At 39.5% G+C, this 18,758-nt stretch overlaps 1 protein-coding gene across 1 annotated transcript; it reads left to right on the plus strand.

The window, feature by feature from the left end:
• Positions 1–441: 441 nt before the first annotated feature.
• Positions 442–6,852, plus strand: LOC107813320 (putative DNA helicase MCM8). Its single transcript, XM_016638570.2, has 5 exons — positions 442–1,251; positions 1,725–1,865; positions 1,955–2,072; positions 2,555–2,777; positions 5,982–6,852. Exons 1-5 carry the CDS (start codon positions 1,246–1,248, stop codon positions 5,986–5,988), a joined length of 495 nt encoding a protein of 164 aa, XP_016494056.2. The 5' UTR covers positions 442–1,245; the 3' UTR covers positions 5,989–6,852.
• Positions 6,853–18,758: the final 11,906 nt, after the last annotated feature.

The raw sequence follows: 18,758 nt of genomic DNA on the forward strand, positions 1-18,758 counted from the left end.
TTTCAGACAGTGATGCAGTAGTTATCCTAGTTTTACTCAATATATCTTATAATTCAGTTCTACCGGTTTTAGGGAGCGTATTGTTGGGATTATGTTTGTAGTGGAAGGTTATATCAGTTATTTAGCTTTGTTTTAGTATTTTGATAATTGTTTCTGCCAAGTTATTATTATTTGTTAGTCTTACCTAGTCGTAGAGACTAGGTGCCATCACGACATTCTATGGAGGGAAATTGGGGTCGTGACAAGTTTATATCAGAACTCTAGGTTCATAGGTGTTACGAGTCATAAGCAGGTTTAGTAGAGTCTTGCGAATAGGTACGGAGACATCTGTATTTTTCTTCGAGAGGCTACGGAACTGTTAGAAAAACTTCACTTCTTTGATTCCTTATCGTCCGAATTGGTTGACTTCAAAAACTGAATGTCTCTCAATTTTAACTTCATAAGAATTTTGTATTTATAACGTGTAAAAATTCTAAGTGGAGCACAATAGAAGCACGCAATAAATGTGTTCATAATGGATTTCATATTGCACATATACATATAACTTATTCCTTCTTCCACTACCGATTTCATGAGTTGCATGACCGTTCCCGAGTTGAACTCATCGTCATCAACGAACGACCCCAAGTTAGCTAGAGCATCGACTTCGTTGTTTTGATCTCGGGGTACATGTTGCAAGGTCTACTCCTTGAATCGATGTAGCGTTACCTGTAGTTTATCCAGGTTTGTACATAATCAATACATAACATTTGTACATTAACTAGCAAAATACATCACCTATATATCACAAAAAATAGCTAGCCATGTCTTTCACAATCGCACACGTGAAACTTGAGATTGTGTATCTCCAATTTCAATTGGACTGAGAAATTGGTCGAAACCAACAGTATGAAAGCTTCAGTCAACGGCATCTTTCTCCTTTTTTTCCTCCCTTTATTCTTCTTCGTCAAATCCCAAAACCACACGCTGCTTCTTACTACTTGTTTTACATTCAAGATCTGCATATCTCGTCCTCTTCTTTTTTCTATTATGTTCTCGAAATACGATACAAAATGAGTTGGGAGCTCTATTAATTTGTTAGTACTACGTACTATTCTTTCCCTTTAGTTTCTTTTCTTTATGTTGTCAAATACCAGCTGAGAAAGCAGAACAGAAACCAGGGAAAGTGTCCGAAGACGCCAAAGCCAATCTATTCTGTGGATGCGATTGACTATGTTTCTCTAGCCGCTAGAATTTCCATTGGCAATGCATGTATGTATCTAAGATAAATTTCATCGGCCGAACTCGTAACTTAAGCCCTGTTTGGCCATAAATTTTGTCAAAATAAATTTGGGTTTTATTTGGTAAACACATATTTGACCATAGATTTTACCTACATTTTAGCAAAATTCCAAATCCCAAAATCAGCTGGGCCAAAATATCACTATTGCATTTTTTAAAAAATCTCTGTTTGATATTTTTGAAACCTTTGTTCTTTGATTTGGAAAATCCTTGTGACTTGGTTGACTACGAGCTGTGAATCACAACGAAATTTCAACTGCTTAGCCCCATATTTAAGTACTAGTCTCAATCTTGAAATTAAGACCTCATACTCGGCCTCGTTGTTAGTCATATCGGGGCACCTTATGGACTGGCGAATTACTTTGCCGGTAGGGATCTCGAGTATGAGGTCTTAATTACCACATGATAAAGGTGAAGGACTGACATTGAATTGTTATTTCTAGGTGAAGGAGGTTGATGGCACGTTCTCATTGCCACTGGACTTTCTCCAGTTCCGTAAACTTTCTGAACTACAGGAATTTTGTGTAATTTTAGAGAGTAAACCTAAAGATGCTCTGTTGTGTATGAGTGCTTCATTACACAAGGTAGTAGGTTTATATTTATGAAATTCAATTTATTCACATATTTATATCGTTTTATCTTAGTTGTATCAGTGTGTTGCTGATGCTAGCAGGTTTTCTTTGAGAAATTGGGAGATGAAAGTTTTGATGATTTTGTGAAGATAAATATCCGCCTCCACAACTACCCTGAATCAGTAATTGCATTGAAGAACCTAAAAGCCGCTTATATTGGTAAAAGATGATATTCAACTTTACATTTACTCTTTAGATATGAAGTAGTTTAATGCAGCGTTATCAAAGTTAGGGCTTAAGTCGCACTTAAGCCCTAAAGCGAGGCTCAAAACGTGTTGAGCGCTTCGCCTCGCTTAGGGGGCGCTTCAGTGCTGTCATCAAGGCTCTAAGGCATACTTTTCCTTACCGATGAGCGTAATCCTGAAGAGGCGACACTAAATAATTGATATTTTATTTTATAATAAATTTTCTTCAATTTCTTTGTGTACATTTGGTATTCATGCTTATAGATATTAGTCTTGGACTACACTACACATTTGTAGTTTTTCTCCATTTGCGCCTTTTTTTAAATTAAAGCTCACGCTTTATTTGCGCTTAGCCCCAGTAGACGTTAGAGCTTTTTTGCGCTTTACGCCTTTGATAACACTGGTTAAATGCTGCTTAGATTCTAAATAATTGAGTATGATGCTTTCAATTGACAGATAGGCTTGTCTATGTACGTGGTACAGTGGTAAAAGTCAGCACAGTCAAGCCTCTGGTGATGCAAATGGATTTTGCCTGTACTAAATGCGGAACCAGTATTACTCGTGACTTTCCAGATGGAAAATTTTCACCTCCACCAATATGTAAATTGCATGGTTGCAAATGCAGGACTTTTAATCCCATAAGGTCTACAGCTCGACTTATCGACTTTCAGAAAATAAGGTAAACTCCTCTTCTTTGCTGTCTGCACTTAAACATCTTTATAAATCATACTATTTGAGTTAAAGATTTAACAGAAAATTCTTGTCTGTTATTCTTTTTATTCATCGTCTCACCTTGCTAATTTCATGTTCATTGAGACAACCTCCTTCGGAGTTTTCTTTATTAGTGGACCTCCACATACAGTACTCAGAGTTCGTCAGCTTGGGTTTGTCAGATGTAGTAGTTATGATGGCCTTGCCGGCCCAGCTTTATATTGATGTTTAATCCACGTTTGATATACCTGGTCGCTTGCATTCGCAACTCTTTCTAATCAAGGGACTGTCTTATTCATTATAAAAATTATGACCGTCGCTTAGAAGCAAGTACTCTAACTAAACCTCACCGGTATTTTAAGAAAAAACGGACAAATCTTCCCCTATTTTAGAACCACACAAAATAAATCTGTCTCATATATCAATAAGACAGTCAACCAATATCAATCAAAACAAGTCGTAACCTTTATAAACTAACAAAAAACAAGTCTACACCAATATTTTCCATCTTTGTCAACACAATAATGCTAAATCCATCTCTAAAATATAGAAAATTATAATACTAGTCGCTAGTCCATAATAACAAATGAATACTGATGAAACTGATAAAAATGTCTATGGAGCGACTCTAAGATAAATTAGATAAAGCACGGTAGCAATTAAATAAAATCTTTGCCCATGCTAAGCAATGTGGGGCTTACCAAAAATGCCAACTTGTGGGCTCTAGCTAACGAAATCCATGCCTGTATCAGCTTCAGTCTCTAGGAAAAAATAACGGGGAGTAAGTCTCTAGCTCAGTAAATAATAAAACTTAATCACAATTATTTTTAATAGGGACAAGTTAGAGAACATGTCAGTATGATAATCAATAAACTCGTGCGAAACGTGGGCGCAGGTGCGGAGCGTGGCTGCTTTAATGAGATGCGCAGATGCGCTGTTTGGACCACTGGTGAGGTATCCGCAGGTGCGAGAAACGGCCGCAGGTACGAGGATCGCTGGGCAGAAAAGGGGATTTCGAGGGTTTGAAATTTCATAACACAAAATTCAATTTAGAGCTCGGTGGGAGACGATTTCTCGAGGGATTTTGAAGGAAAACTATTGGGTAACTAATTTTAACTCTATTTTGATCATAATACATTAATCTATTGTTGTTTTCCTCGTCTAATTAAGGAATTTGAGGGTAGAAGTTTGGAAATAGGGGAAAAGGTTCCCCAATTGAAAACCTGAGATTTGAATGGGAATTTGACGTCGAATTTAGATAATTTTTGTTCGAGTATACTCGTGAGTGAATGGGTGTTCATAATGTGTAATTTTTACCTGATTCCGAGACGTGGTCCCGGGGAGACTTTTTGGGCGTTTTCCCTAATTTCACGTTTAGTGGAGAAAAGAACCTTAGTACCATCAAGGAGTATTGCAAATGAATACTTCCAAGGCACCACAACTGACCCCATGTACTCAGCATGTATTATGACTAACTTCATAGAGATAATAAAACCAATAATTATAAATGATACTCGCTAATCACCTATACAGTTCATAACTTCACCAAGTACAAAATAATAATATGATCAAGTCATAAATCATAGATAAAAACAACCTTGGTGCACACAATAACATAATGTACCCTCCTCATCCAACAATCCAACATATAATAAGATATGCAAATAAATCAAGTAAACATCAAGAAAATTGCAAGTAAAGATCAAATTTAATAACCAAATAAAATATTGTCCAACTTTTCCTAAGAATGTCAAACACCAAACCAAACCACTGATTAGTTTTTTGCAAAGTCTACATCAACCAGAAACCTGCCGGTTTCTCACCATCCACATGTACACCATCAAAAAGGAACATGTCACGACCCAAAAACCTAACTTGTCGTGATGGTGCCTATCGATGGTACTAAGCAAGCCGACTTTCCCAAAATACTTCAGTAGTTCAATAAAAGGTAGTTTTAAACTTTTTCATATCATAAAAACCACTATTGGACTCGATATAAAAATCAAAATGCGGAACCAGCCCCAAACATTGGAGTGTCACTAAGTCATGAGCATCTAAATAACCAAACTAATACAACTAGCGTCTAAGTATCAATACAAGATAGAAAGAAATATAGAAGGAGAGACAAGGTCCTGCGGACGCCGGTAGCTACCTCGTAGTCTCCGGTGCTCGATCGCACCCGAACTCAACGACCTCCGTTATCAAACACACCTAGATCTGCGCATGAAGTGTAGGGTGTAGCATGAGTACAACCAACTCAGCAAGTAAAAGAAATAAATAAGGAACTAAGAAAACAAAGCCGAGAAACATATAATACAGTTCTTTTCAGAAATTTCAGTAGAGGAATTTAGGCATGCTTTCAAACCAGTTCTTTAAAATCAAAACGTTTCAGCTCATATGAAATAGTATAAGTCCTTCAAACCATCACAACAGAAATGACTAGCAACAATATGCATCAATAAATAAAAGTCATACACAACCTCACAGGGGCTACTGTCACTTATCTATCTCGATAGCTCAATCGCTCGGCTCTCAGCCTCAATACTCACACTCAAGGTACCTGCGCTCACTGGGGATGTGTACAGACTCCGGAGGAGCTCCTACAGCCAAGCGCTATATTGTTGCGGCGTGCAGCCCGACCAAATACTGTTGCGGCGTGCAGCCCGATCCATATATTACTGCGGCGTGCAGCCCGATCCAGGTACTGCTACGGCGTGCAGCCCGATCCAACTAGGCACTCCCTTGGTTTTTCTTTGGGCGTCGGTTCTTTTCCAAGGGTGTAGCTTGAATCAGGTTTTTTTAAGGAGTAAGATAGGAAGAAAACTGAGTTGCTCTGAGATACCTGTTGACATGTTTGGTGCTGGTATATTAGGCTATGGAATGCGCTCTGTCTTTCTATTGTATTTGATTTGAATTGTGATGCCTAAGTAAAATAAAAAGCCTACTCTGTGATGCATTTTTCTTAGTTGTTTGACTTGTATGTCACTTAATGCATTATTGCTTAAAGTTTTTCAATTATATGTGCTTACTTGACTTGAAAGTTGAACAGAATTGTCTTGATTGAGTCATGTGCAATGTGTGTGTGAGAATTTGTGTTAGGAAAACTACTTTTCTTCATATTCCATCGTGCAATTGCTGTAGTATTAAATATCTTTCTCTTATTCTCTCACAGATGGTGAGAACGCGCTCTAATGAGGTTCCAGACCAGGGAAGAGCTACTCCCCCAGTTGTTAGAGGACAAGGCAGAGCCCAAGGGAGGGCTCCAGCCCATGGTAGAGGACAAGGACGTCCAGGGACTGTTCCAGTTATGCCGCCAGCGGGTCCAGCAGAGAATCCCATTATTGAGAAATAAGGTAAGGTGCTTGTGGCAGAGCCAGCTCCGGTGGATTTCACATCTGCATTGGGATTCCAGGATGTCATGGGTCGTATGTTGCGGTTCATGGACACTATGACTCAGGCCAGTTTATTTCCGGCAGACCCAGTCACATCTCAAGCGGGCGGGGGAGCACAGACCCCTACCGCACAGGCTCATGGGCAGGTAGCTGTTGTATATCAGACCCAGGGTGCACTACCCGTGGGTGGAGCCCTAATGAGAAAATGGTGAAAAATGGGTGAAATCTCGTGTTGGGAATATTTTAAAGTTTGAGCGTCAGGTGTTCATCACGTTCGCGAAACACCTGACGCGATCGTGAAGCAGCAGCGGCCAAAGGCCTTCGCGTTCACGGGCGGATGCACGCGTTCGCGATGGTCTATCCCCCTGGCCATCGCGTTCGTGAGCCTTGGCTCGCGTTCGCATAGAACAACCCTAGTTTTCCCCTCCCAGGCCCCTTGCTCTTCGCGTTCGCGTAGTGTTGGCCGCATTCGTGAAGCGTAATCCCACCATTGCTTCGTGTTCACATTTTAAATTGTTATATTATACGTACTGGGGTATATTTTGATTGGTTTGCACATCGTGTGTATCTTCAGTAATCGGACAATAAGATGATCATGTCTGCAATACCAATTTCTTACCATAAATTACTTCATTTTAAGATCTCAAAACACACACACCTTCATGGTTCAAAGTGGAACAAGTGATTTAATCACAACATAACTTGTTTATCATTCCCAACACCCATATACAACCCACACTTAGTCTACTGAGCCTCTATAAATACCAAAGAGTACAATGATAGTGCTGGCAAAAAGGCTCCGGCTATACCTCAAAACACGATAACGCATACTAAACAAAAGATGCACAACCCCGAAATGAGATAGGGCTCACAAAGTCAGCTGGGAAGAATGAGCACTGCAATCACCGGTCAGTATTCTCCGCTGTGGAACAACCTGGATCCATTAAAGATACAGCGCCCGCAGAAAAAGGGACGTTAATACATGTTGAATAGTACTAGTAATCAACCCAAACACCAATTTAAGAACTCGAAAATACAGTATGAATATGATGAATCAAGGCGACAATAGAACAACATAGATACCCGTTTAAACTAAAGCAAGCTCATCAAGTGCTATCATTAACATTTATAGAATTTAAGATGAGATCCTATGTAACCATTTTCACACAAAGAGGCCTCGTCGCCTCACTCCAATGTATGAAGGTAGAGGTGTAAGCACAATACCAAATCTCTACTCAAACGGCCCTGCCGCCTCACCCCAATATATGCGGGTGGAGGTGTAAACACAATACCCATTTTCACACAAGCGGCCCCGCCACCTCATCCCAATATATGCGGGTGGAAATGCATCAACGATACCAATACCTACACAAAGCGTCCGTGCCGCCTAACCCCAATATATATAGGTGGGTGGTGGTGCAACAACAATACCAAAATCATACACAAAGTGGCCTTGCCGCCTCACCCCAATATATGCGGGTGGAGGTGTAACCAACATCACAATCTCTACACAGTTTGGCATAATAGTTTTCTACATAAATCACGACTTGGAATCATAACACGTACATACACAATCCATAATTTGGAACACATCCTCAATTTATAATACAACATGACAAGAGCATTTCAAACATGAATTAAACTTATATCTTTATCACAAAACATATTCGGAATACTCAATTTGTAATAAATATCTTGGAACTTACAAGGATATTGAGGTTCCAATTCATAAAGAAGAGTTTAGCCAACATACCTCAATTGAGATTTCTTAAACTCAAAAATGTTTTGGAATTCTTAGCAACTTCAATCTATTTTAGAAATATAATAAGTTGAACCAAAATTAGGAAGATGATCATGGTTCTAGCTCATTTGAGCATTTTATCAAACACTAAGTGTGCATTAAGGTTTCAATGTCCTTTTATGGAGGATTCCATCATCCCACAACCCATTCCTTACCATTTTTAGTTCAATAATCCTCCTACACCCATTTGATAACACATGCATGTAAAATAAACAACTCTCATACCCAAACATTATCTTGCTAATTACCCATTTTCAGAATCTTACCTCTACGATGAGAAAGGGCCCTAGAGAGGGAGAGAGTTCCTCAATCAATTTTTTCCCAATCTTACCTAAAATCTTGGAAGAATTAACAAGGGAAGCACACTAGGTTTTTATCCTAGAGGTAAGATTCTATACCCTATCTCTTAATTTCGAAATTTAACTATAAATGGGCAATTAGTAAGATAATTCATGGGTATGGGAGTGGATTATTTTGCATACATGATTGATCATGGGATGTAGGGAGATTGTTGAGCTAAAATAATAAACAAGGGCCTGTGGGATGAAGGAATTCTCCATAAAAGGACCTTGAAACCTTAATGTACACCTAGTGCTTGATAAAATGCTCAAATGAGCTAGAACCATGATCATCCTCCTAATTAAATTTTTTACTTTTCTAAAATTGATTGAAGTTGCAATGATTTCCGCAACATTTTAGAGTTAAGGAATCTCAATTGAGGTATGTTGGCTAAACTCTTCTCTTAAAAATTGAACCCCATAATATCCATGTAAGTCCCGAGTTGCTCATTGTGAATCGATTACCCGAATAAGCTAGTGTCAACAGACATCCATGATCAATATGTAATTCAAATACTCTTGTTATGCTGTACTACTATTTGAGAATGTGTTAAAAGTATGGGTTGCATATCTAAATGCCTTGACTTCAAGTTATTTTTCATATGAAAGCTAATGAAAGATTGTGTAAGAAATCGTGATGTGCCTAAGACTCCTATTTGCTCAAATGTATGCTTAAATGTCTTGAATAGAAATGTCTTGTTGTTGGAAAGTCCATGATGATGGTTGAAAGTAAAAAGGTGTGCATGAAATGTGAAACATGAAATACGAATCACGTACTGAGAAATGTGTAATATGTAACACGGCCAATGTGCCAAGAGATTATGGAATGTGATTCTAGTTTCTAACACTTCAAACCGTTCGTTATTTGGACATTCCTACAAGAAGTTATGACCAAATTACCAAAAGCTGGAAATATGCAATTCTGCGACCAATTATGCGATCGTAAAACTCCTTCTGCGACTGCAAACTGGTCGCAGAATGGACCAGAAGAGGTTCTGGGCACCGATTTTGCGATCATCTTTGCGGCCCGCATACCCATTATGTGGTCCATTATGCGACCGCATACCTGCTTTCGGAGGGTTAATTTTTCTATTTTCATAACCCAATCCCATTTTGATAAATAGGCTTTGGGACTCATTTTGGAGCAAAAATATGACATTTTTAGAGAGAAGGGAGAGTTTTCTAGAGAGAGGAAGAAGCTCAAGTGCTTTGTTCATCAAGATCTTGTTCAATCTTTGAAATCCAACAAGGAAATATCACAAGATCTTCACCCAATAGGTAAGGTTCTAACCCCTAGTCTTCAATTTCGAGTTTGGGTAAAGATGGGAGATTAAGAGTATGATTCTTGGGTGTACTAGTATTATTTATACATATCAATAAGGTTTATGGAAAGATTGTTGAGTTCAAATGGGTAAAGATTGTGTTGAAAATGGTAGAAATCTTCAAAGACTTTAATTGAAGATTTGAGGTTCGAGTTGATGTCGGAATTTGGTGAAATTTATATGGTTGGACTCGTGGTTAGATGGGCGTTCATATTTTGTAACTTACCTCAGCCACATACACGGGTTGTCACTGCTTTGGTGGCTGAACTTACATAAGTAGTCGTGCGGAACAGATTTAAGAAGGTACTTGACATGACTGTTTCATCCTCCCAGAATGCATTTGTGGAAGGTAGGTAGATACTGGATGCTGCCTTGGTGGCAAATGAACTTGAACTGATATCTTGCGATTTGTGTTAGGCTATATACCAAATTGAAGATCTATGAGTCTTTATTCCAACATATTAATACAACATCGGAGTAGAGAGATATCCGTATTTTTGTGAGATTGCGCAAGCAGCTCGGTTGGGATCCACTTGAGACGACCACCGACCTTACCTCTTTTAAAAGATGTTTAAGCCTCATTTCGGGTCATTTCTCACCCAAATTTCGTCCAAACACTCTCCAAAATCCTCCCTAACATATCCCAAGATCCCAAGAACCAAACTCAAGGGAAATCAACTCAAATCATCATCAAAGGTGTTAAAGACTACTAGAGAATGCTTCTATGATGTTGTTGTGTGATTGAGGGCTATTGCGAGCTAAGTTCAGATAGGGTTTCGAGTTATAGCTACTGTCCAAGGTATGCATAACTTCTTCTTGATTGTGCCTAAGGTTAATCTTGTGTTGGTTGTGTTGTTTGAGTGAAAAAACATAAGATAGCACTTGAAATAACATGGGATATGATTGTCTTTTTGGTTAGATTGTTTTGTGGCTAAATATATGGTTTGTGGTGGCTAGAAATTGTGAGAAATAATTTGATAATGTTTTGGCTGCTGTTGTTAAGATTTTCTATATCATGTTGGGTCGTCCTATGTCTAGTATTCCCTTATATTTTATTCCCGTTATCTTATGACAGCCATTTTGTCCCACTTACCCATGACAGTATGATAAGAAAGATATGTTACGTTGGTACTCGGTTGAGTAAGGTACCGGGTGCCCATCGCCTCCCATTGGTTTGGGTCATGACAAAAGTGGTATTAAAGCAGTTCTATCCTAGGGAGTCTACAAGCCGTATCTAGTAGAGTCTTGTTTATGGGTGTGTTGTGCACCACACTTATAAGCAGGAGGCTACAAGGCATTTAGGACTATCACTCTTTCTTCTTACTCTAGATCGTGTGGTAGAGCTCAGTTATAAGAAATCCAAATTCCTAAATTCTATTTTATTCGTTATACAAAGACATCTACATCCAGAAAGACAATTGGTAAGAGATTAAATGTGGTTGTGGAAGAGTTGAGTCAGAGAAACTCGATTTTGCATCATGATTATGATGAGTAAATGTAAGGTCTTCAGTAGATTATGTGTGAAGTGAAGCTATAAAGCTATTGAGGGACTCACTCACCCTATCAGAATTCATATGGACAAGGAGATCGGAAGTGAGATTTCTTTTCAGGCGGCTGCTAATGTCGCAAGGAGGATCGAGACAATCCATGTTATCAACAAGAAATTGAATAAGTTTTTTCCTGTGTTCGGGGGTTAATCCCGTTCCCAGGTATACCTTTCGCTCGGGCAGGTACTCGATCAATATAACCTGTTCCAGCTCTTTGACTGTTGATTTGGTGGCGTCGGTATCTTCGGGAACAACAAAAGTTCGAGGGGTTAGAAAATCCTCCTCCTCTTCTTCTATCTCCCGCTTCCCTGATTCGGTCGAGGCTGGTGGCTGTGATTGCTATTTGACTTCCTATTTATCTTTGATGCTTGACCTTTCCGAGGTTGATAGTGTCGATATCGGTGTTACCTCATCGACCGCGAATATTTCCTTTGCGGCATGCTGCTCCCCATATACTACTTTTACATCATCCAACGTCGGGAATTTCATCATTTTGTGCAGAGTCGAAGGGACTTCCCTCATATTGTGGATCTAAGGCCTTCCGACCAGGGCATTGCACCTCATGTCGCCCTCAATTACGTGGAACTTGGTATCTTGAATGGTTCTAGCCACGTTCACTGGTAGAATAATCTCCCCTTTAGTTGTTTCACTGGCCATATTGAAGCTGTTTAAGACTTGAGCTGCGGTTACGATTTGATTTTGTAGGCCGAGCTGCTCCACGACCCTCGATTGGATGATATTTGCCGAGCTACCTGGATCCACTAAAACACGCTTAACTTGAACTTTATTTAATAAGATAGAAATTACCAGAGCGTCGTTGTGGGGCTGAAAAATGCCTTTTGCTTCTTCGTTGTTGAATGATAGTGCCTTCGGGCACATAATCTTGGGTTCTTTTGTCCCTAGTGATTGATACCTTAGTGCGTTTGAATATGGGTCCTTGTGGAATGTCTACCCCACCGACAATCATATGAATGACATGTTGGGGTTCCTCCTATTCATTTTTCCTATTGGCGTCCCTTTCTCTGAAATGATTCTTGGCTCGATCGCTGAGGAAATCTCGAAGGTGGACCTCATTGAATAGACGGGCTACCTCCTCCCTTAATTGCCTGAAATCCTCAGTCTTGTGACCATGCGTGCCATGATACTTGCACATCAAATTTGGGTTTCTTTGGGAAGGATCGTTTTGTATAGGTTTGGGCCACCTAGTATCTCTGATCCTTCCGATTGCCGATACAATGCCCGATGCATCGATGCTAAAGTTATATTTCGATAACCGAGGTGCCTCTGTGGGATCGGCATACTTGTCAAAACCACTTTTGCTCATAAATCCCCGAGAATTCTATCCTCGATCACTTCTTCGATCGTTCCGGGCGGAATTACGTCCTGAACCATTGTTCCTTCGATCTGCGGTATATGGTTGATATCGGTCCTTGTTCGACCTTGGCTCCCTGTTGACGTCCCTCTGGTTTTTAACTGTCGACCTGTTTGGATATACTGAACCGGAAGGGGCTCCTAATTGGTCGTCCTCGACCCTGATCTTTGACTGATATCGATTGTGCACATCTGCCCAAGTTATAGCTGGATACTCGATCAAATTTTGTTTCAACTGTCGTGATGCTATCGAACTTCGTTCGTTCAACCTTTGGGTGAAAGCTTGAACGGCCCAATCATCTATGACCGGTGGCAACTCCATGCGTTCCATTTGAAATCGGGACACGAACTCCCTCAGCATTTCATTATCCCTTTTGTCTTACCTTGAAAAGGTCTGATTTCCTCGCTGCGACCTTTATGGCCCCGGCGTATGCCTTTACGAAAGAATCTGCTAACATGGCAAATGAATTGATGGAATTTGGTGGCAGGTTGTGATACCAAATGATTACTCCCTTCGAAAGGGTCTCTCCGAAGTTTTTCAACAGCACGGATTCGATTTCATCATCCTCTAAATCGTTACCCTTGATGGCGTATGTATATGAAGTAACATGCTCGTTGGGATCGATAGTCCCATTATATTTGGGTATGTCTGGCATACGAAACTTCTTTGGAATAAGCTTCGGAGCTACACTTGGAGGAAACGATTTTTGTACAAACTTCTCAAGATTGGTGGTGCCCCTGGTATCTGATCAACTCGAGAGTTGTATGTCTCCACCTTTTTATCGTTGGCTTTGATTCTCTTCTCCCCTAATTCAATTCTTTTGGTGAGCTCCTCAAGCATTTTCATTACCGCAGGATTAGTCCCCGATTCATTACCATTCGACCTTTTCGGTACTGGCTCGGTACGGCGAGTAATTTCTGGCTTGACCCTATTCGGAGCCCTATGTTGATTTTGTAACTGAGCAATAGCAGCTTGCTTAGCCTGAAGCATCTCGAATATCACTTGGAGACTGACCTTCGTCTCCTCTACCGAATTCGAATCCGGGTATACGTCTAAGTCCCAAATTACAATACGGATCCATCGAGACTATCAGAACACTGATATTTCATATTTTTATCATTTTTTCACATAAAAGTTTTTTGAAAAATTATACGAACTCCGCCGCAACTAGGCATAATCTAACCTTCCAACCATTACAACTCATAACAAATATCGTAAGCTTTTATAAACAATCATAATCAATGCATTAGAGTGATTGGAATTACCTTAGGAAGACTAAATCTTGAATATCAACTTTGGGGTGTTCTTGATCAACTTGAAGATTTCTAAGAACTATGCAATCCTATTTTGATGCATCGTGAAGTGATTGATACGATGTTCATAGGTTGGAAACAAGCATGGTGGAAAATTCTGAATGTTAGAATTGGGCTCTAAGGCTTAATTGCCTCAATAAAGGGGAGAATCTTCAGATTGGCTCAAGCTAATGTGCTCAATTGGTTGTGGTAGCACGGGTAGGTGCTCGAAGTGTTAAACAGAGATTTTGGACAACTCCGAAACAGTCTTTAGCACGTTCGAGGACCAACGTATATTGAAATCATTACTTATCTGTAACGACCCAACCGGTTGTTTCGACTTTTAGAACCCCGTTCCCCTAAATAAAACTCCCCGAATGTGTTTTTAATGATTTATGACTTGCGGGGATGGTTTGGTTCGGGATTTGGAAGTGTTTGGGTTGAAATCGAAACACTTGGTTCCTTAAGTTAGCCTTAAAAGGGCAAGTTTGACTTCGGTCAACATTTTGAGAAAACGACCCCGGAATCGGGATTTGAAGGTTCCAGCCGGTTTGTATGTTAATAAGTGAACGAGTCATATTATAAGTGATGTAGGGTCTAAGGAGAGCCCTAAGTCTTAATCAAGTTGGAAATTACATGATAGACTAAAGTTCCAAATGAGTACACACAAAAACCTAACTTTGGACGAGCATGCCTATATATAAATATATAAGGAGTTATATAGTGGACAACCTATCAAATGAAAGATCTTCGAGTCTAGTTTCTAATGCTCTCAACCGTTCGTCTTCGAGTCTAGTTTCTAATGCTTTCAACCGTTCGTCATTTTGATATTTCTACAAGGACTTATGGACGTATTAGTAAAAGGTGTCCAGCAGGGTAAAACTTATAATACAAGGTACAACCTGCACAACGCAAGGTACAACTCGCTGAAGCACCTATGCCTTTATAAGGCAGTCACGGGCAGCAGCCATTTTTGAGAATTTTCTTGAGTTAGGGATTGGTTCTTTCATGGTGGATTCGACTTTGGGGACTACTTAAGAATACAAGGTGAGTTGTTTTTGGATATTTTAAGTTAATAACATCCTATTAACACTAATATTAACATCCTTCAATCTTTGAAATCCCTAAAAATCTTTCAAGTTGTTCAAGAACACCAAATGCAACTCAACAACAAGCTTACGACAACTAGCGCGCCAACCCTATAACAAAGAAATACATGTACAACTTAGATGGCGCTAGTATATCACGTATCTCAAATGATAACTCGATTCTTAAAATAAAACGGGTAGCATTTCCCCTGATTTTACTGCTCCCTCAAGCCTACTATAGGGGAGATACAAACACAATACAATCAGCAACTAAAAAACAACCCAACTACAATTTGGGACCTTCAATACAACAAAAACCCCAAATATACCACAACACACCTAATCAACAAGTTATCAATTAGCCTGTGTTAATATGAGGCATGTCCTTTTGATCTAATTGTGGGAGTTGACTTTATTCATTGATAATCCATATTATCTAGCGCATGATTTGTTGGTGTCTCACATTGATAGGGATGAAAGCTATCTCCCTTAACAATAATGTCACAATGACTGTTTGTTAAGACACTAAGGATTTGAAAGATGTTCCCTTCATATCTTCTAAGATAATTGTGAGCACATTGAGGTAAGTGAATCCTACCCTCTGCTCATGCCTGGGTACAACAATGCTTGAACAATAAGCCATGTGTATCTTCATCCCCCCCTTAGGGAGCACCTATTGCACATTGCACCTAATGACTAAGTGTGTAGTGCCTCCTTATATTGTTTCTTTTCACCAACAATATAGAGATTCTACCCATGCTGGTTCCAGCTGAGAAGGATGCGAACCTACATACAGAAACAAAGCCTTCTCCCAGTTTATGGACTTTTCAGATACCAACGTGACGGATTCTTCGCGCACTTCTACAATTTCAGGTGAAGCACTATGTTGCTCAAAGCGAAATAAACCATTTCCATTCGACCTGCTATCACCCAATTGCTTTTCAATTGCTATTGTTATTAACACCTCTCCAGCATAAACAAAATGAACTCTGTATCCAAATTCAAATTTACTACTCAACTTTTGATTATAGTATTACCCTCAAGTTGGAGTTTCATTTGGGGTCAAAGGCAAACATAATACTGTTTCCTAACAACATACCAATTAGTTCCAAAACACATAACGGACCTACTCCAGTATAAAAATCATATCAAACAACATAAATTCTACGAATCGCAACCCGAATTCAAGCCTATGAACTATGAACTTCCAAATTCCGAAACCAACGCCGATTCGTACCAAAACAACTCCGATTGACACCAAATTTTGCATACAAGTCATAATTGATGTTACGGAACTATTTCAACTTCTGGAATTGGAATCCGACCCCGATATCAAAAGTCCACTCCCGGTCAAACTTTTCAAAATCTTCCAACTTTTCAACTTTCGCCAATTAACGCTGAAATGACCTACGGACCTCCAAATCAACGTTCGTACACACTCCTAAGACATAAATTACCATACAGAGCTATTGGAACCGTCAAAACTCCATTCCAGAGTTGTCTTTACACAATTCGAACTACATACATAAATTTGGGTTTGGGGTTGTCCAACACATGTGCTGAAAGGGAAAGCGAATAAATTAGAATCGAGGATAGAAGTATGCATTTTTATTGGATATCCAAAAGGAACTAAAGGCAGTTTATTTTGATATCCCAAAGAAAAGAAGGTAATTGTTATGACAAATGCTAGAGTTTTAGAAGATGACTATTTAATGAACCATATTCCTAGAAGTAAACTAGTTTTACAGGAATTAAGTAATGGCGTAACTAATGACTCATCCCTGGAACGTATCTCGGAAGTCGGTATTGACATACCACTGCATTATCATAGTGGGAGAAATATCAATACGTAGCAAAATGCACAAGAGCAATTGCCTGACATCTCACTACCCCAAAGTAGTGGGATAATGTTGAGCAACCTCAGATTGTTGAGCAACCTCAGATTGTTGAGCAACCTGAAATTATTCTGCAGCCTGCATTCCAGGAAGAAGTTAATAATATCCCAGCACCGCAAGGTATGGAGGAATCTTCAGTTCCAGAAAATGATGTTGTGATTCAACAACAAAATTAGACTGCACCTGTAGTAACTAGTCGTAGTGGGAGAATTATTAAAAAACCTCTCCGGTTTGTACTCTTGGGAGAATCTTATGATAGAATCCCTGAAGAGCCTATTACAGAACCTCTTAATTACGACAAAGCACTACAGGATACATATGCTGATAAATGAGTTGCTGCTATGAAATATGAAATGGAGTCCATGTACTCCAATCAAGTCTGGGATCTTGTAGATCTACCTACTAGAGTCAAACCCGTTGGTTGTAGATTGATCTATAAGAAAAAGAGAGGAGTGGGTGGAAAAGTACAAACTTTTAAAGCTAGGCTTGTTGCAAAAGGGTTTACTCAAAAAGAAGGGATCGATTATGAGGAAACGTTTTCGCCAGTAGCCATGATTAAATCCATTAGGATTCTCTTATCCATCACTACTCATTACGATTATGAGATTTGGCAAATGGATGTCAAGACGACTTTTCTTAATGGAAGTCTTGATGAGTGCACTATATGGCACAACCGATTGGTTTCATAAAAAGTGGTAGTGAGCACACGTTGCGTAAATTAAAGAAATCCATTTATGGATTGAAACAAGCTTCCAAAGCATGGAATAATTATTTTGACACATACATAGAAAAAAATGTATGTGTGGATTTCAAACAAGAGGTGGAGGACAGGTGGGTAGAGGTCGTTCTAGAGGTGGAGGTCAGCCAGGTGGAGGCCAGCCACTTGGCACTCCAGCTCGATTCTATGCTTTTTCGGCCAGGCCAGATGCAGAGGCCTCAAATGCTGTGATTACAGGTGTTATTTCTATTTGCACAAAAGATGCCTCAGTACTTTTTGATCCAGGATCTACGTATTCATATGTGTCATCTTTATTCGTTCCATTCCTGGGTGTTTTTTGTGAGTCCTTGAGTACTCCTGTTTATGTATCCACTCCAGTGGGCGATTCTGTTATTTTGAATCGGATCTACCGGTCTTCTATTATTACATTCTGTGGTTATGAAACTAGAGCAGATCTCTTATTGCTCGAGATGACCGATTTTGAAATTATTTTGGGCATGAACTGGTTATCTCCATATCACGCTATTCTAGATTGTCATGCCAAAACTGTTACCTTGGCTATTCCATCCTTGCCAACACTGGAGTGGAAGGGTTCGTCTGTTAGTTCATTTAATCAGGTTATTTCTTTTGTAAAGGCTCAACACATGGTTGAGAAGGGTTGTTTAGCTTATCTAGCTTATGTTCAGGATACTACTGTAGAGACTCCGGCTATTGATTCAGTGCCTGTAGTTCAGGAGTTTTCCGATGTATTTTCTTCAGATCTTCCAGGTATTCCACCTGATCGTGATATTGATTTATGTATTGACTTGGCTCCAGATATTCAGCCTATATGTACCCCACTATATTGCATGGCTCTGAAAGAATTGAAAGAGTTGAAAGAACAACTTGAAGAGTTACTAGCCAAAGGGTTTGTCAGACCGAGTGTATCGCCTTGGGGTGTACCAATATTGTTTGTGAAGAAGAAGGATGGAACAATGCGAATGTGTATTGATTATCGCCAATTGAACAAAGTCTCTATTAAGAACACGTACCTGTTGTCGCGTATTGATGATCTATTTGACCAGTTACAGGGAGCTAGGGTGTTCTCTAAGATCGACTAGAGGTCGGGGTATCATCAGTTGAAGATTCGAGATTTGGATGTTCCAAAAACTGCTTTCCGTACTAGATATGGTCATTATGAGTTT

The sequence above is a fragment of the Nicotiana tabacum genome, chromosome 17 (assembly GCF_000715075.1).
Source record: "Nicotiana tabacum cultivar K326 chromosome 17, ASM71507v2, whole genome shotgun sequence".
Lineage (NCBI taxonomy): Eukaryota > Viridiplantae > Streptophyta > Magnoliopsida > Solanales > Solanaceae > Nicotiana > Nicotiana tabacum.

Coding starts and splice junctions, on each gene's coding strand:
- LOC107813320 (XM_016638570.2), top strand. Junction 1,866..1,954: donor TGAGTGCTTCATTACACAAG/GTAGTAGGTTTA, acceptor TGATGCTAGCAG/GTTTTCTTTGAGAAATTGGG. Junction 2,073..2,554: donor CCTAAAAGCCGCTTATATTG/GTAAAAGATGAT, acceptor TTCAATTGACAG/ATAGGCTTGTCTATGTACGT.